The sequence below is a fragment of the Hydra viridissima genome, unplaced genomic scaffold (genome assembly GCF_058129835.1).
Source record: "Hydra viridissima isolate aposymbiotic clone 2 unplaced genomic scaffold, HvirCarnegie_v1 scaffold_13, whole genome shotgun sequence".
Taxonomy (NCBI): Eukaryota; Metazoa; Cnidaria; class Hydrozoa; order Anthoathecata; family Hydridae; genus Hydra; species Hydra viridissima.
The window spans coordinates 7,260,257-7,287,298 of NW_028324312.1; the positions used below are offsets into that span (position 1 = coordinate 7,260,257).

The following is a 27,042-nucleotide window of genomic DNA, read 5'->3' on the forward strand; positions in this document are numbered from 1 at the left end:
ATCCTAGTCTATCGGACAGAATTTGAGCTCAACGAAACGGAGCTTCAAGATCATTCGTGATGAAAGTGCGTAAATTCTGTAATTTGAAGTCTTTTAAAGTCAGGAAAGCACCTATTCGCAATCTTAAACAGAATTTGGCTATCAGAAAACTAGCTAGAAAATTATTTGATTCGGTGATGACAAACCAAATTGGCTGCCTTAACATTGACGTCAAAACTGAGTTAAAATACCGCCAATTTTATGTTTCAAACAAGCAATTTGGTGTTCACGACAAGTTTAAGTTTCAAAGTGCGACAGGTTCTGTAAAAAGTTCATAGTATGGCAAGCGATATGCAGTCGTGGCCGTAAGTCAAAAGTGTTTATCACTTCTCAGACAATGACTAAGGAACTTTACGTTTCTGACTGCTTGCAAAAACGTCTGCCACCTTTCATCAAGGCCCATAATGGTCCCACCACCTTCTGGTCAGATATTGTCTCATATCATTACGCCAAACATATGATTGATTGGATTAATGCCAAAGAGTTTGTTTTCGTCCCGAAAGAGCTGAATCCTCCAAACTGCCCTCAATGGCAGTTTGGAGGAAAGAAATTTTGGTTTTTAAGAAATTTCGGTTTTTAAAATTTCGGTTTTTATCACAAAAACCGAAATTTTAGACTGATATTTTATTTCAAATATTTCTTGTTAAAAAGTGCTCAAATTTTACGCAGCCGGTCTTTATAACCAACGTTAAATGATTTTTTAAAATCAAGTCTAGTAATAATTGTAAGTAAAATTTATATTGGGTGCTTCACGTGAGTTGTTTTTTTGTTTTTTTTCTGGTAACATTTCGCAAGGTTAGAATTATTTGGTTCAATCTCCAATTTCAAACGTTGAAAGAAAGTTATTAATTTTTTTCCGAACGTAAAAATTACTTGAAATTTTAGCATTATTTTTTAAAGAAAAAACAACTTATACTTTAAATAATTTATATTTAAACAAACTATTTAAAAGTTAATAATAATGAAGTGTATTTTAAAAGTAATTATTACTTTACTTAAATTAATAACTCAATTTCTCCCAACGTTTAAAATGGAACAAAATAATTCTAACCTCACAATTGATTAAATCGATCATCAATCGATAAAAAACTTCTGAGGTTGAAAAAATAAAAAGTAAAAATAAAATAACGATATTTAAAAAGTAAAGTTCAACAACGAAAAAATTTCCAAAAGACTGGTAACGAGAATCAAGTTGAGAGAGGAGCAGCAGATCACAAAAGGTTTTTACACACCATTTAGCGCTTCCAAAGTTCTTCAATATCATGCCAATTTGAGAAAATATGCGTTCGACAGTTGATTTCTACAAAAATTATTTATCTGCCTCATTTTTTTGAAAAAAGTTGAGGATGTTTGGCCTTGCAACATCCTCACCATGTTCAATTAAATGCTCGTTTAAATACATGCTCAAGTTCGCGTTTCAGCTTGCTCTCGATTGAAAGGCTGTTTGTGGTTGTGGTGATGTTTTAGTCAAATTAATCAAAATTAGAACCAATAATCTCCGTCTTACTGGTATCACTGCTGTTGCTGCGTACGATATTAATAAGTTTTGTTTCGCCATTTGAAAACAAATTTGGCTTTAGTTGTAGTTTCTTGAGAGCTAAACGAGTATAAATAGAAACACGGATTGAGAATAGTGGCCAAGAAAAGAGAATTTTAACTCAAAAGAGTTCGGAAGAAAGAGTACGCATCAACTTCCTCATGCTCTCCACAACAGAGCCCACTAAGTTTCTTGCCAATGGCGACCAAGTGCGACTATAGATACTTTTTTCAGCAACTAACAGTCAATACATTTAACCGTATTTATGAAAATATTTTTCTTTTGTGGCTTCTTTAAGCTTGTATAATCATAAGGAGGTAGATTCGATATAATTGCTTTTTTCATGCTTGCTAACTATATTTTCAAAAGAAATCTAACTAAATATTTAAAAACACCCGTCTTGGTTTTAACACTAACATTAGAATTAGTTCTAATGAAATGTAATTTAGAAGATGTAAAAACCTGGATCTTTGAGCAGAAGATTTTTGGGTTTTTTTTTTTTAAAGAGCTTTACAAATATAAATTCAATCATGATCACATGAATAAATAGATTATAAAAAGTCATTCGTTTAATAATATATTACAACTTATTTTACAAATTTATTAAATATTTTATACCTTGACTTTATTAAATAAAATAGTCCAACTTTGTTGAATTTCTTTATTGTTCCATTGTGAGGGGCTAAAAGTAAAATAACCAAAGTACCACCCTCTTGATGGGGGTAGTCACGAGTAGGTTGGCAAGGCACTACACGGTACACCGCATACACACACAAACACACGCACGCACACACACACACACACACACACACACACACACTAGTTATTTTAACAGAACCGAGCAATCGTCTCTGTTTTCTCTTCCCCATTACTTTGCATTTGTTTATGACAAGAAATAGTTAGGGAAGATTTTAGAAATCAGAGAGAGACAGTAGAAAATAAGGTAAGAATAATTGAGAGTATTAAATAATAAATGTCTGAAACCGATGGAATATTTTGGTCTATTATTTGCGAGCATAATCTTTTGCCACACATTTAGCATAATTTTTCTGCAGTATAGAGTTAACTTGATAGTTTTCTGTTTCGTTCTGTCAGAAATCTAATGTTTAAGTAAATAATAACAAAACATTTTTATTAAAAGAAAAATGCAGACAGTTTTTTTAACCCCCTCTTGGCTCTAAATACGCCCCTGTCTCCGTTCCAAATTTAACTATAATATGGAAATGAAGATTATTAATAGTTGAGTTTTTGCGTAAATGATTCGCTTTCTTCGGAAATTAACAACCACTTAACAAAAGCCAAAAACTTAATATTTTGAAGAAACAAAAAAATTTAATTCTTAAATCACTATATAAAAATTTAATTTTATCAATCACATATACACTTAAAGCTAAAATATATGAGCCACACTTCCACACATCCACACATTCACACTTTCACACTTTCATATTTCCACACTTTCACACTTTTACACTTCCACACCTCTCTCTTTAGCATAAACCAAAAAAAATTTATTCATATTTTATTATTTTTGTTTTTGTCAAGAACTGGCTTCAAAATAAAATTTTTTAATTACTTTGAAATTATCTAAACTATTATTTTTTTAAAAAAAATTTTCTTTTTAAAAATCCTTTTTTTAATCAATCTGCTATTTCTATATATTAACCATCAATAAAAGTGCCTTGAATCACATAAATAAATCTAGCAACTTTCAGTCTTATATTACGCAAGCAACCTTGGTGTTAGAGCACTCTTTGCCAAAAAAACCTGGTTTTATTAAAAATGCAAGTAGAATCATAAAATATTCAGGTAGGAGAAGAAAAAGTGTTTTAAATGAAAATTTGTCATGAAAATGATTTTACTTTAAAGCTCATTCTGATCCCAACTACATTGTCGTTATTTCATGCCTCCATTTAGATGAGTTCAATTACATCTTCCCAATAATACTTTGATGTAATTTTACAATTGTGCAATTAGTTTCAGCAATTGTTCTACTACATCACTGAACAGCTTGCTAACTATGCGACTCAAGTTATTCATGGTCTTAGAGACTTTAAAAGAAATCAAACAATTTGTGAAACTAAGGTTTATTGTATGACATATTTTTTAGAATGATGTCTTTATTTGAATTTGAGCGCAAGTGCAGCTTAAAGCTTTATAAATCAGCAACATTATTCAGAGTTAACAAGTTTAGAAAATTTGTAAAAACTCGATCATATATTTTATAGATGTTTCTTACTTTTATCTTACATTAAGTTTTAAAATGGTAGCAAAAACATGTTTCAAAAGTGCTCGTAAGGAAATCTTTTCCGTTCAACACTTTTTGGTAAACTTTTTTATAACAAAAGAGACCTTCGCTGATTTAAAGGCGCTTACATATTTGTAAACAAACTCTTAGTAAACTCAAAACGTGGGACACGAAATGCAGACGTGTTACATTTGATAATTCACGTTGCATATACGTGATGAACACATGATGATAATTTAAACTACGTAAAATGGATGTTACCATATGGGGAAGCATTACAACTTTAAGTTTCACAGTTACAAAACGGCCGAAAAAGTTAAGAATTTGCATTCTTTATTTCAACACTTAGCAGGTATTGAGGTAAAAAGAAATTGTCAATTTCTTAATGGAAAAGAGTGGCTGAAAACAAGAAACTATATTTTGAGCAAATCCTGCTAAACATTGTGCACTCTACTACTAATACGTCAGAGACTGTTGGCTCAACAAATTATACAGAGATTAATAGTAAAGCTAGGACGGCTTTTGCTGGAATGACTCGCCCAGATATAACTTTGTCTTTAAACTCATTCTGATCTTGTTGACTATTAGCATGGTATGGCAAAGTATCGTATGGCAAAGTGTAAAAATTACATATACAAAATACAAAAAATTGCAGCCTACATTTGACTGCCTTAGGTTGCTAGTATCTCACACATTTGCTCTGGAGTAAAATTTAATCTGGCCTTTCTTGGCTAACTTATAGTTAAAACGTTTTTCTTGAAGAAAAATGTTTTAACTGTAGATCTTTGAAGAAGGTTTGAGATTTCGTTTTACAACGTTTTACTGGTTTTCCATTCATGAAGCGCACTTTGATAATACTTCTTTAAACGACCATTATCACGACCTTTAGAGACTAGAGATCACTAAGTGAGTTCTCCGCAAAGATTTAAATTATGGCAATTATGTTAAATTATTATAAATTATATATATTTCATTGATTTAAATTATGGTAATCTATGATATTCCAGTTTTGTTCATCAAAGTGGCTTTTCATCTTTTTCTAAAACCAACTTAAACTTTTTGTTCTTGTTGTAATTCTGGCTTTTTTGGTCGAGTTGCTATCTTGACCAAGATATATATGAAATATTTATTTTGTAATTCTGACGTTTTTGGTTAATTCATAATTCTAATCAAACGTGTTTGAAGCTTTGTCTAAAATTGCCAATTTGGAAATCTGACGACGTTCTTCGCAGATCCGAAGTTTATTTCCATTTTAGTTTAATCATATTCTTTATTTATGTAGTTACATATCTATTATGTCTTTAAAGCGTAGATTAAACCTTAATGATTATTCAAATTTTTTAATATTTTAAAATAACTGAAGTTTAATAATTTATGACATAATTTTAAAATTAAACTAAAAATAAGTTTAAAATACGTATTTACATCAAGTCAATTTTCACCTGCTTTAACCCTCAACAAGCGGCAAAAATTTACAACATTATCAGGGGACATAGGGCACAATTGTATCAACGTTTTTTTTAACAATATACTACAACAGTTGTAATATTTTTCTATTAAACTTTTATTAGAGTAATAAACTTAAATTTTATGAAATATTATATGAATTTAGAATTTACCCTATGTAATTAATTAATAAATTAATCGCCATTTAAAATCGTAAAAGTTACATTTGTACATATGCAGCCGGACCAGGGTTAATGTAGTAGCATAACTGAACATTCTTGTAATATATATCTGGTCTGCAATTTGAATACTTTTTTTGTGATGGTAGTTATATTTACAACTCGGGAAAAGGAAACCTACCAAGTTAACTCCTACACTGCATAAAAATTATGCTAAACGAGTGGCAAAAGATTATACTCGCAAATTGTAGACCAAAATATTCTATCAATTTCAGATAATTATCATTCAATACTCGCAATTATTCCTACTATATTTTATACTGTAAGTTTTCTTACTTCCTACCTAGTTGTTTATATTGGGAAAACATTTTATTTTAAACTTAAAAAAAAACGTTATTTAGTTAATGCTGGAAAGTTTGTAAAGAGGTCTTATCATCCAATAGCTTTTTTTTTTGAGATATGGAATTTTTCTGCAAAATTCCTGGAATTTGTTTTAATTGTACTTTTCTGTGTACTACTTCCCCCCCCCCCCATCCCCCCCCCCCCCCCCAAAAAAAAAAAAAGATTTTATTCACATTTATTTTAAAGTTTAGTAAAAGTTTTTAAGTTCTCTAAATTTACTAACTCAAGTTTTCAAAGGGTTTTTTATAAATTTATAAATTTTAAAACATTAAAACATTTTGAAGATGGATATTAAACTATTTTAATATGTTAAGAAAGAATCAATGTTCATTATTGACGATCAAAACTTAATATTAAAGGCATTTCGCGAAGTTATTTGAAAAATTCTGTATAGAATTATCCCTTGGATCAAAGTTGGAGCAAAATGCCTTTCTTGTTCATATCATTGTTTTTCAATTATGAAAGAACCTGACTTTAAAAGTACTTTGAAACATGTTATAGCAAATAAATCTGTTAGCAGCTCGTATTAACTATATGAGCAATAGATGGATAGAACACATAAGAAATGAATATAAAACGTATCTGTTAAATAAATCTAGATAAAATTGTCGGATATTATATTCCGAATGTTACGGAATGTCTATTTATACTTAAAGTTGTTATTGACTATTAGTAGCTGGATAAGTATTTTTTTTTTTTTTTTTTTTATGTTAAAATACAGCATGAGTGCCATTCATCTGAGACTTTTCAGTAACAAAGTAGCTCTGAAGTTGCGTTCCTTCGTTTTCTTGCTTGAACTAAATTTGTTAGTATTTCTCAATTGAATTCGCAGACCTTTATGATAAATACAATAAATAATTGGAGCGATAATACCATTAACTATGCTTACGTACTTCATTGAAAATAAAATGCTTCTTTCAAGATCAGAGCCATAATAAGATTGAGGAAATAAAGACGGATTGAAATGTTGAATGATGATGTATAATATTGACGGGGACCATGTTATTGCGCAAGACAGGAGTAATTTTAAAACAAGCATCGTTGTTTTTAACGTATTCCTTGATTCTTTATTATTTGATGGTTTATGACCTGATGCTCTGTTACTTGAAATTCTGGATACTCTGTTACTCTTCCTTGAAAAGTTTATTAACGCAGATATTTTTTGCCTAACTATCACATAAACAGCAATAATTACAACGTAGGGCACCAGTGTATTAAAAATCAACATAACAATTGACCAAACTTGTGGCGGGTTGTAATTACACTCTTTTGTATCGCGAAATGATTTTTCCAAAGGAAAAAAAGGAATAATACATACCCCCAATACGTACACCCAACTCAATATAAGCAACTTCATCGTACGGCTTCTTGTAACCGTTATGCAGTATGACGTTAACAGTTTTATTGCAAGGAGTCTGTCGATGCTCAGCAATAACACTGTAATGCAATTAGCATAGAAAGTTACCATATAAGTAAATTCATAGCCGTTGCATAGCCAACTCACGTTATCGAGATATTGAAACGAAGCGTATAACGGTACTACAATCACACCTTGAATTAGGTGTATAACAATAGAGTTCATGATGATAAGTGTCGGCGGACTTTTTAGGAGACGTTTAGAAGCCAAGATTATACAAAGACACACACTGTTAATTGCTACGAGAAATATAGATAAAATCACCAGAAGAATCACGCAAACAAGTTTTCGGCTCATCTTTTTTTTTTCATCTTTTCGATCCTTTTAATTTTTGTTTTGTATTCGTAGCTCAGTAGAAAAATAGCAAAAAATTTTATTAAATTCTTAAATTAAATTAATTTTTAAAGTCGTTTTATTTTTAAATCAAAGTTTTATATAAATCGTAGACACAAAAAAAAAAAATAAATAAAAAAATAAACAGCAGATGGATATGCTTGAATAGAAAACCTGATTTAAAAAATTGCATTAAATACAGTTGCACTATACAATATACTAAAATATTTGGTGTCTTTTTTTCTGAAAAGAACAACCTACACAATACTTTATTAAATAAATCTCAGTCATGCTATTTATAATTAATATTTTTTGTTAGCAAAAATAACTTTTGGCTGGTCTATTGATGTTTTATGTCCAACCTCGTTAGCATGTTTAGTGCAAGCGAGGGAACTTGGTTTTGTATTTGTTTTTAATTTTTGAGAGATTGAAGGAAGCTTTAAATCGAGTTTTATTGTACAAGCAAAGGTTGATTTTATTGAAAATAATGGGGATGAGATGTAGTATGGGGAGGGGGAAAAACAGAGGGGCTTTTGAACTTTTAGATTATCATTAATACCTTTCAAAAAGACGAAAACTAAAATAAACAAATAAGATTGCATTTATTAACCTATTAAAAGCGATTCATCTTCGAAAATTTTAAAACAATGAAGTTGTTTGGTCAGTAAACACTGAGTAAGAAGTTGGCTTTTTACTTGCAACAGATATTTGTTTTAGTTATATTTGATAAGAAAAATTGTTTATTCATCTGCAACTTGCAGAATAAATGTTTGTTGTATATACTCCTGTAAATGTGGCAATTTGCGTTCGTTGAACTATATTAGCGTCATTAAAATATTGCGTTTGCTTAAAAAAGTGCATTTTTCACCCACCCCCTCCTCCTCACATTCACTTTTATGAGGTTTTTTGTTTACCTCATTCCAACCCCCTCCCCCCACCTACCTGTCTCTATTTTGACATTAAACACCCTTCTCCTCTTAAAACCAAGATTTAACACTGTCGCGTAGCTTCTTTCGAAAGTATGGGGTTTACTTGAAATACGACATATGGAACATAAAAATTTTCTCAATTTATCATTGAAAGAAAAACCTTGCATAGAAAGAAAGTGTAAATAGAATGGAGTAAATTGATATAATTTTCCGAAAAATTTTAAAACAAACAAATCTATGTGAAAAATTGAAATTTTTTTTTTTTTATGATTACTGTCCGCTTTTGGATTAACTACAATTATTTTAATGTTTACTTTAAGTGTAAATAGACGGAGTCGAGAAAATTAGGAAACATTTTCAGCCTTAACGATAAATCGTTTAGATTAGTTTTCATCAAAATACTTCACAACTTGTGCGGCTTGACAACCTTAACTGTAGAAGAGGTTTATGTGGAACTCTTCAGTCCATGTGGAACTCTTCTCCAGCTTTCTTAGTTTCACCCTGGTTACCATAAGTTTTTGTAAAAAATATGAGGTTATCTTCTTGAAAAGCATTTCTATTTAATGGAAAATAGATTAGTTCAATAGCGGAAAAATTTTCGTCTAACAAATCAAACTGGAACTAAAAACGTTTATTGATCGCATAACCATTACGTTCAGCTGCATAAATTTATTGATTACATAACCATTACGTTCGGCTGCATAAATTTATAATTGGAAAGGATATTGAACTTCTATTGTTTGGGGTTGTAAAATGTTTCTTGACCCTGAGCCCTTAATTTTTTTTGCTTACAATTTACTTTTGAGGATAAAAAGAAAAAAAAAAAAAAAAGGAAATGAAAGATTAACCGAAAAAGCTTCAGAAAACAAAAAATTTTTTTTCCATTCAAATGCATCCTTTGCTTAAAAATGCTTTGAAAGAGAACTTATTAAGAAGAAAGATATGCTAGATTTGACTCGCATACCTTTAACCTCGATAGCTTCTCTTGTTGTTTCAGGACTTGTATTGGTTTTATTATTCATTTTAAATATTACATATCAAAAGCAAAAGCTTGTATTGAACTTGTAAAATGAGAAAACGTTTGCTTTGATGGATACACCCCTCCCTTTTCATTTAATAGGTTTCTTTCACAGATCATATTCTTTTTAATTTGTGTTTATTTTAGAATATAAAGTGTAAATCATTACGGATTGTACTTGAAAAACGTGAAAAAGTAAAAACTCGGGTACAAGAAAGTATCAAACTTTAAAGTTTCAAAACAACTATAACTTATTATTTAATTATTATTGATAAAAAAAAAAAATTACTTTTAAACATTTAAAAATTTATATTTAATTGTGCTAAAAGTTTTCTATGTCTTGAGCAATTGTTTGTGAAGAAGTAACTTTAAAATCCATTTCATTTGCACTTGAAGAAGTGTTCCATGAAGACATCATTTTATTGAGCTTCAAACGAAAATCATCATGATTGAAGCAGTATATAATCGGAGCAACGATTGCATCAAAAAAGTTGACGTATTTCACAGAAAATGAAAATGCTGCTCCAATGTCAGATTGATAAAATTTATCGTTGAAAAATGACGGGGCTAGTTTTAAATGTTGAACAAGCATGTAAACAATTGAGGGTGCCCAGGTAATTGCGTAACACAAAACTAACCCCAGCACCACAACTGTCGTTTTTGTAATTTTGACTAAATTTGCTGGTTTGCCTTCGTTTTTACTGCTCGAGTCTGTTAGAAATTTATGCATTTTATATATTTTTTGTCGGACAAGCACGTAAGAAAACACAATAAAAATGTAGGGCAGCAGCGTATTAAAAACAATCATTAAAATAGACCAAAGCTCTGGTTGATTGTACTTGCAATGACCGGTGTTGAGAGTTGGCTTGGCTTTTTTTAAGGGGAGAAAGGGAATAAGACAAATTCCGCTTACATATACCCAACACGCTATAATTAACTTCTTAACACGGCTTTTTGTTACAATAACGCGGTAGGCTGTTAAAAGTTTAATAGCTAGTAGTCTGTCAATACTTAGTAACAGTACATTTATACACGAACTATAGAAAGTGAGCATATAAGTAAATCGATAGCTGTCACAAACCCAACCCGTTTTATTAAAGACTTGGTACATAGCGTATGCTGGCAATACAATCACTCCTTGGGCCAAATGTGTTGCTATAAGATTTGTTATCAGAAGTGTAGGCGGGTTTTGTAGAAGACGTTTTGAAGTTGAGATAACGTAAATGCATAAACTGTTGATGATCACAATCAAGACACTTAAAACTGCTAAAAGAATCGCATAGATAACGTTTCGATTCATATTTTAATCCCACCTCATATTTCAAATACCATACGAATTGTAATTATCGTAGAAATTAAGGTTTTAAAAAAAAAAAAACCTTATAATTTCGAACTACATTTTTTTTTTCACAGCACGTTGATAGTTTTTTTTTTTTTTGCCATACAAATTATTATTTGTCAATGAGATGGTTTTAGATGTACGCAAATTGTTAGTGTTATCTTTTTGCTTCAGATGAAGTTTTTGTTTGTTTTTAACAATGTCAATATTTTCTCAAGCAAGAAATAACTTTTTGCCGAGTAATTGTAAATTTTTTGAAGTGTTATTGTTTTAATTTAGCTTTATATATGATTTTTTTTAACTTAAATGGTTGGGGATTAGGTGGTGGCAGTTGTTGCATCCGGTTTCGCGCCATTTGTAAATTAAGCAGAGTGAATAATAACAAAATAGCTGCGAAATATAGTTAAGGTTGATATAAAATGTGGTTGAGACTACTCGAACTCAGGATATTCGAACTCTAGGAAAACAGTAATAGTCTTAACAAACTGGGATCGAAGTTATTTTAAAAAAAACTGCACTTCGAATTTTTTTTTAGTAAACTGCTTAAAACAAACAACTATAGTGACTGTCTACAAAAATGATTTTCACACAAGTATTTTAGCAGCAATAGGGGAAAAATTCAACTTAGTATCCAGAACATATCGATATGTTTTTAAATAAGTTTGAATAAGTTTAAGTTCAGGTTTGGTAACAAGATATTCTCGCGAAGAAATTTTGACATGATATTAAAAAAATATTCAATCATTCAATTCGCCAAATTTTAGATTAACTAATTGATTCGAAAAGTTTGTAAAAAGATGAAACCAGGATGCCAAAATATAATTTATTATAATTAATTATAATTTATTATAATGTAAAGTATTATTATACTACATTCTTAAATGGTCCTGTGTTAAAACAACTTTGTTGAAGTTCAGACATAAAACCGTAGTTTGTGGAAATAGATCAATGTACAATGCTCGTTTTTGTTAGTGAATTCGAACTCTGTTTCTTTTTTGTGCTTTGTTTAAAGTGACGTTAAACTTTTACTACGAATTTTTTAAAAAGTCTTTTCCAACGTTTTAATTTTACGGTTAGAAAAAATTGATTTCCTTTCTTTAATGTGAAGCACGTTTTTCTTGCCAATGATTTTCTCAAGGCTATTTCTTGCAAATGATTAAAATAAACTTTTATTGGGTTTTTTTAAATTATACTTTATAAGGAGGTTAATAATTGTATATTCCTAAATTGTCGATGGCAGTAGCTGTTTCTTCTTGTGAAATGTTTGCAATTGCTTGTTTAATTCAATTTTATTTAGACCATAATATATAATGCAGTTGTTTGTATGTTTTTTGCCATTGATATAGAAATGGCATTCATCAGTCCACAATACAGAGTCCAAAAGTTCCTTGTTTTGAAACAGCCAATCAGCAAAATGGAGTCGAAGTGGTAAATCTGTTGCTTTCAACTCCTGTAGCATGGTGAACTTGTAAGGAAATATTTAAAGCTTTTTGCGGAGGGATGAATGGATGAATGAATGAATTTTGATGAATGGATGAATGAATGAATTTTGATGAATGGATGTTTTAAAGATTTTAGTATCATCTGCAATTTGTTAAATGGAGCAGCAACCTGTCTCCAAAGCAATACGATGAAGTGATTCCGTCACAACTAGTGTTCGTTCTTCTTCTAAAGATGGGCGATCTGATTTCTGCTGGTTAAGAACACTGCTTGTTTCTTCAATTTTATTAACTAATCTTTTGATGATATGAGTGGTGAATGGGTCTTTTAATGAACCACGTGCTTGTTTGAACTTTCGTAAATGCTCCTTTCTTATATATGCTTAAAAAAAAGAACATTCTCGAAATATTCTCATTGGCTAATTAGGAACAGATAAATAAAATTGTGCGTTACTTATTGAACGCCCTGTAAATTAACATGCAACATAAACTACGTGCGTATTTTTCTGTCAAAAATATAACATTTGATTCATGTTTGGTTCATAGTCGGTGTCGGAAAGATAATTTGCAATATATTTATACACAACATACGAGTTATTTAATATGTTTATACACGAATATACCCTTCCAACTTTTGAAATACTATTTATTCCAGTCGTGTATTTATAAATATACATCAGTCATTTCTTGCATATATACATCAGTCATTTCTTGCATATATACATCAGTCATTTCTTACATATATACATCAGTGATTTCTTGCATATATTTCTAGCATTAAAAAAAAAAAAGAATTATTCTGTAGCATTTGTAGTTTGGAAAGAAGAGAAATCGGACGATAGTTGGTGCAGTCAACCGTAAGTCCTTTTTTGTGGACCGGAATAGTTTAGGCTAACTTGGAGACATCAGGAAATAATCCTTCGCAAAATGAATTATTTAAACTAATATTTAGTGGTTTATATTAAATTTCCTGACACTGGTTTAAATAGTTTTGTTAGAAGGTCCAACGATCAGAAAAAAAGGTTCGGTCCAACTTTGAATGATAGTGGAAATTAAATTACTGAACATATACCGATATTTCTAAGTTTAACAATTTCACATTGAAAAATTTAAATATTTACATTCAGAATCTCTTAAATTTATTGTTAAACTAATTTTTAGTTCATCTCAAAAAAACTTTGATTCATTTCATATATAAGTGCTACAAACTTCTTTGTACTAGACATATCTAAAATCCCTCGCAAGATATGTAAATGTGTTTCGTGTATTACCATTGATGTTCTTGATTTTTAGTAAATCGAAGAATTTTTATTTCTTACGCAATGCGCTCTCAGAACTTTAAATTCAGTTCTGCAACTGGACACTGAGTTTATTACTGAGCTTTTCCTATTAGTAAGCATTTCCACCCACAGTAAGTTAATTAGCACTGGGGTCTCCAGTGGCTTTGAAAGACCTAAAACAAAAAATGAGAGCAAGCAAATCATTTGTTTTTAAGGCTTTCATATGATGCTAACATGTTTTTAACTGAGTTTTGTTACGTGACTTAATTGAGAAGTTACAAAGTGAGTTTGTTAAGTTATGTAATTGATTTATTACAATGTGAGCTTGTTTATTGATATTTCATGAGTGATGCAACTTTTTCTCCCAGAGGTTTTTTATACAAATCGAAGACAGGACAGCACGCTTTTGGAGAGCCGTTTAATTACGATTGTTTTGAATCAGACACGTGCTGAAAGTCAGACGGTGCTAGATTTAACAATCTGGAAATCGAATGGGACTTTTAGTAAATGATAAAATATATTCAGGTTGCTGAATTTCTTAAAACTTTACTGTTTTGATTTGCTTTGATTTGCTTTGATTTCTTAAAACTTATCTTTATACGCTTACTTAATTAGCTTACTTACACAAGCTATGTAAACAATTTGTACCGAACCATTTTCAAAAAATGCACTCAAGAAGTGTTATCTTGTAGTGAACCTATTTCTTTCTTTCTTTCTTTAGTTACTAAGCAGAATGTGTTGCAAAGATTTTCGTTTCCTTGTTACTTTAAATGAAGCAGACCAACAAAAGGTATAATATTTGGTACAATGCATATATATATATACATATATATATATATATATATATATATATATATATATATATATATATATATATATATATATATATATATATATATATATATATATATATATATATATATATATATATATATTCAGTATTGCAATTATATTTGGGCTCATCAGCCCTCTTACATAGGTAGCCCCACTGTGACCTCTTACTTTCCTGTTTTGAACTTGCTCTACACACTGATCAATCAGTACACCACCAAGCTAATTGGTTTTCAGTATAGTCTTTTATGCACAGTTGATGGCTGGATTAATTAAACAACCTTAGAATGTTCTGACAGTATTCTAAGATTGTTTAATATTCATAATGATGATGAAAAAACTTTTTGAAAATTTTTACCTAATTCCAGTGTTGTTTGGTGTACTGATTCCAAAAATAATAATGTTATGTTAGCAAAAATATTGGTTGTTGGTAGTTTTGATAAATGGTTGGTAGTTTTGATAAACAGCAAAACTGTTTGTTTTCTTCCAGCTGATATAGCCTCTGATTGTAATGTTTAGCCTATTTGTCTTTAATTCACATTCTAAGTATGACTAATTATGGTTGTAAATATTCTTCTAACACTTATTGTTTACATATGGTAACTCAGTAGTTAAAAAACATCAAAAGAAACCTTACTGACTTTGTGAAAAAAATATACTTTAAATATTTTGGTGTAGAAATTGTTAATCAAGATAAATGTTGGGTTCCTCATAAATTAGGCTATGTTTGTGTCAAGAATCTTAGAAAATGTTATAAGAAAGAAAAAAAGCCTTAAATTTTATTTATGGAGAGAGCAAAAAAATTATTCAAATGGTTGTTATTTCTGCAGCGTTGATGATTCAAGAAATAGCTCCAAAAATAAGACAGTAACTGTCTATCTTAACCTTATTGGTCAATAAAAAATGGACTGAGACCTCATATCCCTTAGCCACCTCAATCTAATAATGATGCTTTACAGTCCAGTTCAGAATTTAGGTCAATCAATTAAGAATGAGTTCCAATGTTCTCCAGAAAATTTAAAACTGAAGTTCTTTACACAAGCTGTATTGAATAGTTTAGTAAGAGATTTAGGTTTAGTTAAAAAAAGATAACAGAATTGCTTGGTTCTAAGAACTTATTGTAGCAAATATGATAGATAAGTTCAAAGGTCTTGGTTGTCTGATGAGCCTTAAAGTCCACTTCTTGCACAACCTCTTGACTTCTTGCATAACCATCTTGACTTTTTTCCTAAAACTTGGTTGATGTGAAAAAAAAAGCAGGAGAGCAGATTCTTCAGGGCATAAAAGAAATGGAGATACCAGGGATTGTGGTAAATTATTTGTATTTCAGTAATTTAATCTTGTAATTTAAGCAAAAATTGTAAGTTTTTACAAACATTTTTTTGCTAGACTGTTTAATATTTACAAGATGTGTGATTTACATATAAAATCAAAATATATTTAAAAGTTTTGATATACTTTATGGATAAAACATGAAAATATTACAATTTAATTGGAAAAAATAAACAAACAAACAAAAAAGACAATATATAGATATATATACAAGGTAGATATATAAGAATTTTTATATACAATGTAGTTTTTTTTTTAATTCTTTATTTTATCTTTGTATACTTTTCATTATAATATGCAGTTTATATTCATTTATAGATTCACTATCTTAATGCTGTTCATCTTTGTTTATCCATTATCAGGTTAAGATTTATTTAATTATTTGTTGTTTATTTTAATGAAATTTCTATTCATAATTTAGGTGGTTTATTTTATGTTTTTGTAGTTTTATTGGTTCTGGATCAATTGTTCTTCCAATTCTTCTGAAGAAGAGAGCTTGCTCTCCTGCTGTGAGTTTTTAAAGTTTTTATTATAATCCATTGGGGTACAAAAATTAATCATTTTTATAAATTTATTACATATAGTTCTTGCATTGTGCTTATATTAAATCAAATAATCAAGTTTTGTTGAGTACTTTGGCATTTTACTTTATAGTGTGGACCCATAGCAAACTATTTTGAAGGGAAGGAGGTGGGAATAGAATGGAGTAAAACAAACAATTTGGAGAGAGCCCCAACCAATGTCACTCTTGTTAACAAAAATGAAAACAAAAATACATTGCTAAAAAATTTGTTTTTCTAAAATAAAAAAATGAAATAGCTTTTATGAATATGAAATAAGAAATTATATTAAAGAGAAAAAAGAATTCTTTTTTTATAAATTAATAGTTTTATCCATTTGGTTAATTTTTAAGTTCTTAGTAAGTTGATAGCATAATTAAATTTGTTTATTTACAGCCTCACCCACTTTGCAATAATTAAAGAAAACCTTTAAACACTATTGGATAATTTATGGTACAGATTATATTATTTAAAGTTGTAGAGTATATTAATTTTTCAAGGGCTCATAAAGAGAGAAGTATTTGGAATTATTATGCTTATGATGAATCAATATGTAAATCAATATACCATTTGCAAAATTAAAATAAAACAGCTGTTTGAAATTTTTAATTGTTTTTTTTTTGTTTTTGTTTTTTGTTTGTTTTTTTTAATTCAGGCAGGGGTAACTACAAAAACGTAAATTTGCCAAAAAAGAAATGTAAATATAATTATGTAAAGTGAAGAGTCTATTTCACTGCAAACCAATTAATCTTTTTTTTATATATATATATATGTGTGTCCTTTTTTTAGGTGTTGCCAGTACTTCATTTGTGTCTTTCAGACTTAGGTGGATCAACTCTTTCTCTAGTTTCAGACATTTTTTACTTCAAAAAGAAACATCTAATATATCCACTTACACCAATTATTATTAATGTAAATTTTTTTTTTTTTTTTTTTTTGTATTTACTAATATATAAAGAGTAATAGATAAAATAGATAGTAATAGTAAAGGTTAATTATGTATGCTGCAGCTTGTATAAGCTTAAATTGTTTTGTTAAAAATGTAAAATTTTCAGTTTTCTAAATCTTTAAATCTGAATGTCTATTGTTTAGTGTCTGTTCATGGTCTCGTTTTTGTTAGTATCAAACTATGTGTTCAAGGTGTGGAGAGAAGTTTACAAGAAGTCTTCATTCTTGACCTTGGACTCTACATACAAAGATACTAAAATGTCTGATCGTGTTATTGTGAGTAAATATTTAGTTTACTATTATCAATATTGTAAGATTTACATGTAGAACTTAGACACCAAGTATAGTCATCCTGCTGATTATGTGTTAACATGCAGAAAAATAATAGGTGATGGTACATGAGATAGCTGCAAAGACTTCCACTATTTAATCAAAATGAAGTAAACTAAACAGCATGGTTAATAGGGTACAAAGAGGTTATAAGCAAATTTTTTAATCATTAAAACCTCATTGAAAATTGAAAACCCTCTCCCCTGAAATGTCTAGAATCTGCATTGCTGGTAGGATTCATGCAAGATAATGACTTTGAAACAAGTATCAAAAAAACTTGCAATTGGTCTAGAAACATTATTTGCATTTAATATTTCATCACAATGAAAAAGAAGGACATGTAAAACATAATAAAGGACAAATGTGACAAATAAGATGTTACTAAATTTTGCAATTTCTAAAAGTGCAAATTTGGGCATCAAAAGTTTTTCCGATCAAAGATTTTTTTAAGGAAACCCTATTTAAAATATGATTTTACATAAGAATACACCTTTTCTTAAGCTTTTAGAAGAAAAAAAAATTCTCTCTGTACCCTAATGGTTAATTTATTTTTTTTAAGGAAACCCTATTTAAAATATGATTTTACATAAGAATACACCTTTTCTTAAGCTTTTAGAAGGAAAAAAAAAATTCTCTCTGTACCCTAATGGTTAATTAATTTGGTGTAAGGTAATGGTTAATTAATTTTTTTTCTTCAGAACTGTTTTTGTGCAAAAATGTAATGACTGATGAAAAAAATACTTATTTTTTTTGTATCAGTCAAAAATACTTTTTTTTTTTCCTTTTTTATCTGCCAACTTAATTCTCAACTGTTACTTTTTTAAAAAATTCAGGAAAAATTTCGCAATCGGTTCCCATACTCATTGGACTCTTTAATACTTTGTTTTTGTTGGTAAGAGTTTTCCATTATTTACCTTTTTTTTTTGGTCTTTATTTTTCAAATATTATTTACACTGCTGAAAACAAAGAATATTCTACCTGTATATTATACCTGTAAAGCTGCTATTCTACCTGTAAAGGATGCCATTAAATTTTAAGGTAATTTATATACTAATAAATTAATTACTTTATTAATAGAAGAATATTAGTTACAGTTTTATTTTGAAGGATGGCTTCTGTCCCACTAATAGAACAATAGCAAATAATTATCAATATTTAAAATACTGGTAAAACAGGGGGTATCAATGTGGAAGTTATGCAAACAGTTTTTTGCTTAATCAAGTAAGAGCCAATTTGAGGTGAACTTACTGTAAACTTACTGTGAACTTTGAGGGTTGAACTTACAAAACTTACAAACTGTGAATTTACTGTGAACTTTGAAAACTATGAAACTTACAACAAGTACTAAGAACAAAAATTGTGTGTGTGAAAAATAAATTTTTTCAAATAGAGAAGAATTTGATTTAAAAAAAAAAGGGGAAAAATGCAATCTTTAGAAAACAGATGCTGCCTCTTAGAGGAAGGCCTAAAGGACCAAGTTGGTATAAGGAGAGTGGACCAAGCAATTCTCTCTTTATGCCAACTTAATTCTAAAAAATATAGTAGTTACTTTGTTATTCTAAATTTATGAGGTGGCGTTGGGAGCTTCAGTATTTAGGGTGCTTTAATGCTAATGGAGTAAATTTGCAAAATTTATGCAGTTCAAATTCAGCAACACAGCTAAATGTTCTTTGATTTTTTTTTTTAAATAAACTAACTTTGTTGTTTTGTATTTTGTAGTATTCTGAATAAAATAAAAATCAAAAAATCTTCAGGCAGGTTGTTTTTTTTGAAAGTAATATACAGGTGGATGCACCCCAAAAACCACATTGAAAAAATATGTAGAAACAAAAGAAAGGAATATGTCAAATTGGGTAAATGATGATTTATGTTTAAGTGCATGAGATAAGGCAACATAGGAAATGTCCGAAACTGACACTTTAGATTCTGTGAAAAAAATACAGCTATTAAAAGACAAATTTAAATTTTAAATTCTCAATTTTTTGGAAAATTGATCCTGATTCTTTAGAATTTCAGATTAAGTTTGCAAATAAGCCTGAATTTAGTAGTTAAACATAAATACTTAAAGTCAATTACAAACTTGTTATATACTTTTAAGCCTATTTTCTGGAATTTGCATTCAAAATGTGGAAATCAAGGAGTGGTTTTTGAGGTGCACACTACAGACATCAGTAACAGAATAAATGTGATGTATTGAATAATGCTATTTCTCTTTATGTTCTTAACAATTTTCAACACCATCTTTACATTGGGGAACATCAAGCTTGTTTTTCTTCAGTGGAACCTTTATCATCAAGTTCACTTTCTTTTACAGGAAACAGACATCAGGTTCCTTTGCAGTTATTGTTGCAGATAAGATAATTGAAGGCATATTTCCATGAGTTTTGCACAAATCTACTACAAATAGATTTTATAACTTGAAGACAGACAGGACATTGCTTGTATTCAACTGCATCTTATTTGACTGTTTTTGCAAATGAGTTTAAATAGGAGGAGTCTTTGTTTTGCATCTTTTTTCTTTTCACTGGTATCTTACTTTCCGTTTCCACTGGTATCTTATGGTACTGGTTATCTTTAGTACTTTTGGTAGTCCGTTTTTTCTTTTTTCTCCTCCTTAATTTCTTTTACATATAAAAAATAAAGTAAAGCATCATTTTTACAATGTAAAAATGATGCTTTACTTATTTTTTTTTTTTTGTTAAAACTACTAAATTATCAATACATCAAAATAATAATTCACTAATCAACTTACATCCAAGCAAGATTTTCATCTATTGATAGTTTATTGCAAGCAACATGCTGCCATACTGTCCATTTTTTTCTTTTTTCTCCTCCTTAATTTCTTTTACAAAATTTATCACATTTTTAGCTTTCATCAATCTATGGTGACACTAATATTTTTTTGACAGATTTGGTTAACTTTTTGCAAGGCATTGAAGTCAGTTTATATGGTACTTCTTTCATGAAGTTCATCATTAATTCCTATTGCTTGTTTTTTCTGATATAGATGATGATACTTTTGGTGTCATACATTCCTCAGCTATTTTGAACATGTCTTGTTGCATTAGTTCTACACCTAGGGCATTATTAGTTATACCAATCTGCCTTGCTGTATTAATTAATAAATTTTTTTGTTGACCACCTTTTCCATATTCTTGCAAGTATCAATATAAATGCTTCTTTGTTTATTGAGTTGAATTCTGTAAACATAGATGCTTTCTCCCTCTAACATTTAATTCAACAATTCTTGATAATTTTATCCTCCCCCTCCCTTCCTCCCTTCTCCCCCTCCCTCCCTTCTCCCCCTCCCTCCCTTCTCCCCCTCCCTCCCTCCCTTCTCCCCCCCTTCTCCCCCCTTCTCCCCCCCTTCTCCTCCCCTTCTCCCCCTCCCTCCCTCCCTTCTCCCTCCCTCCCTTCTCCCTCCTTTCTCCCCCCCCTCCAATCTTGTTTGTAAACTTTTGAAACACACTATTCATTCATTCTCAGATAGCTATATTTAGTATTTTTTTAAGTGCAACCAAAAGGAACTATGGGTAGTCTTCTATAAGTTTGTTGTGTATGTATGCATGTATTTAGGTATATATAAACTTCTATAGTATAATGTAGTAGTAATGTTTTGGAAATGTGTAACTTGTTATTAACTTTATCTTGTTATTACATGCATATTTTGAATTACAAAATAAAAATACAAAATCTTCTATGCATTAAATAGTTTTGTTAAAAATCATGTTAAAATTAAAATTTTTTTGTTTTATTTACAGTAACTTTTTTTAAAGATGTTGAATTTTTGCCTTTTTTGACATTTTTTTTAAAAATTTAATTTTTTGATTTAATTTTTTAGGGTTCTACCATTCCTGATGACACTAGTGCCTTTTTGTTTTCTCCGAGATCCTGAAAAAAAATGCTCATTCCAGTAAGATGATAATGATAAAACTCAAAGCAAAGTTGCAGTAGAAACTTTTTTAATATTTCCGGGGCTATTGATTTCAAGAGGGAAGCAAAAATAACTTCTGTATGATAAATATTTAGGAACAAACTGAATAAATTTCTGTTATGCAGAGGTTCTTATGAATATTGATTAAATTTTCAGAATTATAATATTTGATGTTGACTAATGATCTGAGATGAACTTTATTTTATGGGTTTGTGATGTTTGTTGATGTATTTGTAAATATAACAACAATTTTACTCTAATTGCTTCTCTTGCCCAAACAAATGAAGCAGGTAAGTAGATTTAGGTACTAACAAAATTTGCAATTTAAGCGCTAGAAAATAATTGTATATTCATATATATGCTTTTGTAAGCATATATATGCTTACAAAAGTAAAATGTATATTAATGCCTTTTAACTTTGAATGTAAGGTTAAAGTAGGTGTGGAAAAATTTCTTGCAGTTTTTAATAATATATGTTAAATACAAAATCCACTTTTAATGAATTTTTAGAGGTTGTGACAGACATTAAAATTTTGCAATATAAGTCAATTTCAGTATTTTTTTAACAACATGTATTGTTACATGTGTTATGTATTCTACATGTTATTGTATTAATCAATGAAGGCAAATCCCTTTTCTAAATCATCATTAATTGTCAATAACCAGCAGCTGTTGAGCAGTTCTTAGGCCTGCACTGAACTTCAATAGTCTAATAACAAGAGATGCCCTTTAAAAAATCCTTTAGAGATTCTAAGAATCTGAAAAAAATCTATTATATTTTGAGAGACAGTGTCTTCTAGTTTAAATGATCCTCAGTATCCGATGTCTACCTAAATTTTTTTGGATAACCAGTTCTACTTACTCGGTGAGATACATACTACAGCTTGATCAAAAAATGAAAGTTCCACTAATTCAATAATTTAAGTACCAAAGGTGAAAACTTTGGGATGGCTATTTTTGACATATTATTCATCAGAATAAGGTCATTCATTGCATAGCTTACAGGAAATGGTACTGTAAACCACACCTAAACATATAGTTGAACAATGAAAATGCAGATGTCATGGAATCCTTTTTCCTTAGCTTGTGAGCCTAAACTGCTCAATGAACATCGGTATTTTATAACTTAATTACTTTTAACCATCAATTTTATGTGCTTATGGTTTTTTATATTTTAATCTTCTTGATTATCAATCTTCCCTAAGAAAGTTTATTCCTAATTCAATAAATTCAATATTATCAGCCCTGTGGAATCTTGAAGCCTCTCACCTAGATGTTGATTTTCTTCCACAATAGACATGGTTGTTGGCAATCAGTAAACTAACTTCATGCTATAGCTGAAAGACATTTTCCATCCCAATTAATAACAAGAGGTACTTTAGCAGAGAAATTTCCCTTACATTTGTTAGCAATTTTCATGTGAAGGTGTTTTTTCCCCCTCTGAACTGTGGAATGACTGACACCAATTTCTGGTAGGTATTCTATGTTTTGAACTGCAGCAGATAATGCAGCACAAATGGCTTTTTGTTGTCTAACAAATCAACTACGTCATATCTTACGAATTTCTTTTTTAGTGTTTTTCAAAGTTTTAAAGATTGTAAATAGCCTTCACCTACTTTAGTGGTACTTAACAATTAATGTTTCTAGATTAAATAAAGAAAAACCAGGGATTTTCATTATTTTCATATAGCTTATAGTTGAGCTTACACAATAAATTATCTAATAGGAATAAAAAGTATTCAAAGAAAACTTTTCAAAAATACAATTTTGCAACTTCTTAATATTTTTGCGACTTCTAAGTGTTATTTTTATTTTTAAATTGAAAAAAAATTCTATGTTAATTAGCACATAACAACAGGGTAAGACAGTAACATTTTACTATTTTTACATTTTTGACCATTCTAATAGACATATACATATATGTACATAAGGAATATCTATATGTAAATGTAGAAAAAAAAATCTGATTTCATTGCACATAAATTCATTTTTTTCAATAACTAGTTAAATCTCAAAATTCTTCTCTAGTCAAATAATACTTAGGGGTTGCTCCATGACTCCACAAGATATACAGTATTTTGTATTTGAATTAACTGAAGCATTTATGGCGAAACAATACAAACTGTGTATCTCACTGTTATTCAATGAATAATAAACAATAAGTTCATCCATCTAGACAGCACAAATGTTTCTGTCCAGACTGCAAAGAAAAGATTTTGAAGTAATTGGTTTCTAAGGTCGAAATATGAAGAGAAAACTTTCTTAAAATATCTCAACCAGAAAAAAATGACTATAGTGAGCTGAGCAACAAAAAGATTAAAATGTTAAAGAGCTTAAAAAGGCACCGTGGGTGGTTAAGTGCAAATTTGAGATAATTGGTAACAGTAGAGGATCGGATGCACTTACCACATTAAAAAATGATGCCAAACTGTGTAACTCCAACCCTTAAACACAGAGGTAGCTCCATTATGGTCTAGCAAGCTTTCTCACTCAATGGTGTTTCTTGATTTCACAGAGTAGATAGAGTGCTTGATGCAAAAGGGTATCACACAATTCTTGTTCACCAACCAGTTCCTATGGGGAAAAAATTTAATGGACCAGGATTCCTAATGTAACAAGATAACTACCTGCTTAGTGAACAAAAAGAAGTTATGTGAAAATCATGGAGTGGCCAGCTCAATCAAACTCTTTTAGGACAACCTGATCTAAACCTAATCAAACTCTTTTGGGGCAACCTTGATTGTCATGTCAAGAAACAGTATACTTTGAAAGAAACATTCTGTAATATGTTGAAAAAGACATGGAAGCAACTTGAGTTGTTGTTTCTTGAAAAACTTGTTTTTGTGATGGTTCTTATAATGCAATGAATTGTCACAAAACTTTAAAAAGCTAAAGTTTGATTTTTTGAACTGTTTTTCCTTTTAAAAATATGTTATCTGTTATTCTATATTGTTTTTTGTTATTTTTGTAAAAATAAATGTTATCTGTAATACTTTGAAGCATTACATTACACATTTATAAAACGATTTGTGTTTCTAAAACAAAAAGCTTACTGTTCTCAAATTTTTTTTTTTTAATGTGTGAATTTACAATCACATCATCCACACTGCCGGTTTCAACCATAAAAATCCAGCTACAACAAATGCATCTTGTATGCAAAAATTTGCACACAAGTTAGTTTTCATAGGAGGAAGAATATTGTATACTGTGCTAGGCTTAAACTAAAAACTAAAAAACTTTTTAAGGCATCATTATTATGACATCCGTAATATTTTTAATACATCCGTAATATATGTTGATATTTTTAATAATCTTTCTTTTCCCTCACTTTTTACATGTCATATTTTTAGAGCTCTTCCAAATATGATTTATATGAATGACGTATGCTCGGTAAGTCTTCTATTGAATAAATGACACAATCAATATGATGTTCATTCAGTTAAGATAAAAAACCATGATAAACAAAAAAATGTTTAAGATAGCAAGCTTTTATTAAAATTCATAGATAGCTTGTATATGAAAAAGATAGCAAGCTTTTATTAAAATTCATAGATAGCTTGTATATGAAAAAATGAAGTTTATCCAATCTTCTACCAACCTATCTACATTACCATGCACAAAAAAAAACATCAGTTCATCACATTTACTTGATATTTATCTTAGTCGATCTAAAATCTTTAGTGCTAAGTTAACATCCTAAGCATTTGGATACTGTTCTACATATGTAAGAATAAGAAGATTATTTAGTCAATAAGTTGCTTCTGTAACAGTATCCCATAAATACTTGCACTCAGATTCGCAATATTTGTTTCGTAGCAGAAAAGTAACGGAAACTTTTTTTGTTTTAGATAACACCTGTTGTAAACCTAATGTTCATAACTACTTTGGGGATCTCATTTGTTTTTATTTTGGTATGATTTCTAACGTTTTTTTAAATGTGCTATTAAGTAAATAACGTATTGTGTCTGTTTATAAAATTCGTTTTTACATTTTTACCAACATGCATTTACAAGATATAAAATATTTCTAGCGATGAAGACTTTAGTTGAATATATCTTCTCTCTTAGGTGACTTATACCGTGACATATTTCAAATACAGGAAGCTTTTGAAATCGCAAGGTTTATTTTTTGACGCGTTTTTTATTACGTATATGAAATATGTAATAATGCAAATGAAAATGATAAGCTCCTTTTGTAAGGCCTATGCATAAATTAAAGTGTTTTTGAAAAATATTAAAGAATTATCATATTCACTTGAAATCTGTGTTAAGCCTGTTTTCCAGATCTTGCTCCAGATAGCCAATACATCCTCTGCGGAAAATTCATTCGACAGGCCGCTCATTCCGTCGTTTCATTCATCATTTGTTGGATTTTGAGTAAAAAATAAGTTCTTGCTTTGTTGATATTTATGATGATATTATTATAACTTTTTCCAGTAATTTTGTTCAATATTTTTTCGGTATTAACTTTTATTTGAATATAAATTTCTCTAGCCGTTGCTGTTTATATCATAACTACGCAGCATAATTTTGACAATGTGCCCCACCTTATTATTTACTTTCAGGTAAAATAGATATTGATAACAATTTTATAACAGTCAAAAAAGTAATCTTAAAGCCTCTAAGAGCTTTTTTTTTTTAAAGAATTATTTAATAAATTGGTTATTTTTAGGTGGCTACGTCTTCTTTGCAAGGATTGTTTAATGCTTATGTTTACGGTTGGCATCGTGCGCAGTTCCGACAGGTTATCAGCGAGACAATTCCCTTGATAGATATTAATTCCAGAGTTACTTTTCAAAAGCCCAACAAGACGTTAATTAAACTCTAAGGGATTTTGATAAAAATATTATTGACCTCAATGTTTTTGTGAGTGTCATCTGTTAATATTTGAAGAGATTGTTATATATTTATATTATTTTTTGGTATTTTTTACTGAGCATTTGTAAAAAAAGTTTAATATTTACAGCTTCTTAAATGTTATCCGTTTGATTGGTCTTCGGAATGTATTTTCGATATCTTTGTATGTATTTTTGTAAAATTTGTAAATATTTAATATATCTTTTTATGATACATGCTCTTTTATAATATATATATATATATATATATATGTATATATATGTGTGTGTGTGTGGAAATTTTTTCTCGTCTAATATACCCTATGTACCGACGTATAAGTTGAAATTTTAAACCCGATTATAATGGGCTACTGTATATATACAATTGTCATTAATTATTCTCTTCTGCCCTTCTAGCTCTTTTTAAATGAATCAATCTTTTTTTCTTTTATCAGAAACGGCAAAACATCCGGTTGGTTTTTATTCAACCAATTTTCTTATTCCTCTTCTTATTGGTTGTTTTTTTTTTTTTTTTTTTTTGTTCTTATATCTACTTAACAGTTATTTACATGACAGGATAAATAAGTCTCCGCGTGTGTCTTTTCTAATTGCTGTTTTTAATTTTCCTTCCTCACAATATGGCAAGCTGTATGTAGCTGTATGTAGA

The 27,042-nt window shown here is 29.5% G+C and overlaps 3 protein-coding genes across 7 annotated transcripts; 1 reads left to right on the forward strand and 2 right to left on the reverse strand.

Moving 5' to 3' along the window:
- Positions 1-6,265: 6,265 nt before the first annotated feature.
- LOC149880233 (uncharacterized) lies at positions 6,266-7,650 on the reverse strand. Its single transcript, XM_090070551.1, has one exon. The coding sequence runs from the start codon at positions 7,563-7,565 to the stop codon at positions 6,585-6,587; it is 981 nt and encodes a 326-aa protein (XP_089926677.1). The 5' UTR covers positions 7,566-7,650; the 3' UTR covers positions 6,266-6,584.
- A 2,191-nt stretch (positions 7,651-9,841) lies between these two features.
- Positions 9,842-11,027, reverse strand: LOC149880234 (dopamine receptor 4-like). Its single transcript, XM_090071044.1, has one exon. The coding sequence runs from the start codon at positions 10,846-10,848 to the stop codon at positions 9,871-9,873; it is 978 nt and encodes a 325-aa protein (XP_089927170.1). The 5' UTR covers positions 10,849-11,027; the 3' UTR covers positions 9,842-9,870.
- A 2,072-nt stretch (positions 11,028-13,099) lies between these two features.
- LOC149880235 (transmembrane protein 116-like) lies at positions 13,100-26,610 on the forward strand. 5 transcript variants are annotated; one of them, XM_090070519.1, is made up of 14 exons: positions 13,100-14,131; positions 14,328-14,396; positions 16,088-16,131; positions 16,215-16,278; positions 17,119-17,241; positions 17,422-17,553; positions 18,441-18,499; positions 21,449-21,520; positions 24,892-24,931; positions 25,390-25,452; positions 25,609-25,660; positions 25,825-25,917; positions 26,035-26,105; positions 26,213-26,610. In XM_090070519.1, exons 1-14 carry the CDS (start codon positions 14,114-14,116, stop codon positions 26,366-26,368), a joined length of 1,056 nt encoding a protein of 351 aa, XP_089926645.1. In that variant the 5' UTR covers positions 13,100-14,113; the 3' UTR covers positions 26,369-26,610. The 5 variants fall into 5 exon arrangements, 4 of the variants coding, with proteins under 4 accessions (XP_089926645.1, XP_089926644.1, XP_089926646.1 ...); XM_090070518.1 differs by having other exon boundaries at positions 13,975-14,131; positions 25,813-25,917; XM_090070520.1 differs by lacking the exon at positions 16,088-16,131 and having other exon boundaries at positions 14,000-14,131; positions 25,813-25,917.
- The last annotated feature ends 432 nt before the right edge of the window (positions 26,611-27,042 follow it).

Bases quoted from the DNA above. Each gene is read 5' to 3' on its own strand.
- LOC149880233 (XM_090070551.1), bottom strand. From the start codon at position 7,565: ATGAGCCGAAAACTTGTTTGCGTGATTCTTCTGGTGATTTTATCTATA.
- LOC149880234 (XM_090071044.1), bottom strand. From the start codon at position 10,848: ATGAATCGAAACGTTATCTATGCGATTCTTTTAGCAGTTTTAAGTGTC.
- LOC149880235 (XM_090070518.1), top strand. The intron at 25,453-25,608 runs GTATGATTTCTA...CTTCTCTCTTAG, and splicing joins TCTCATTTGTTTTTATTTTG to GTGACTTATACCGTGACATA. The intron at 26,106-26,212 runs GTAAAATAGATA...GGTTATTTTTAG, and splicing joins ACCTTATTATTTACTTTCAG to GTGGCTACGTCTTCTTTGCA.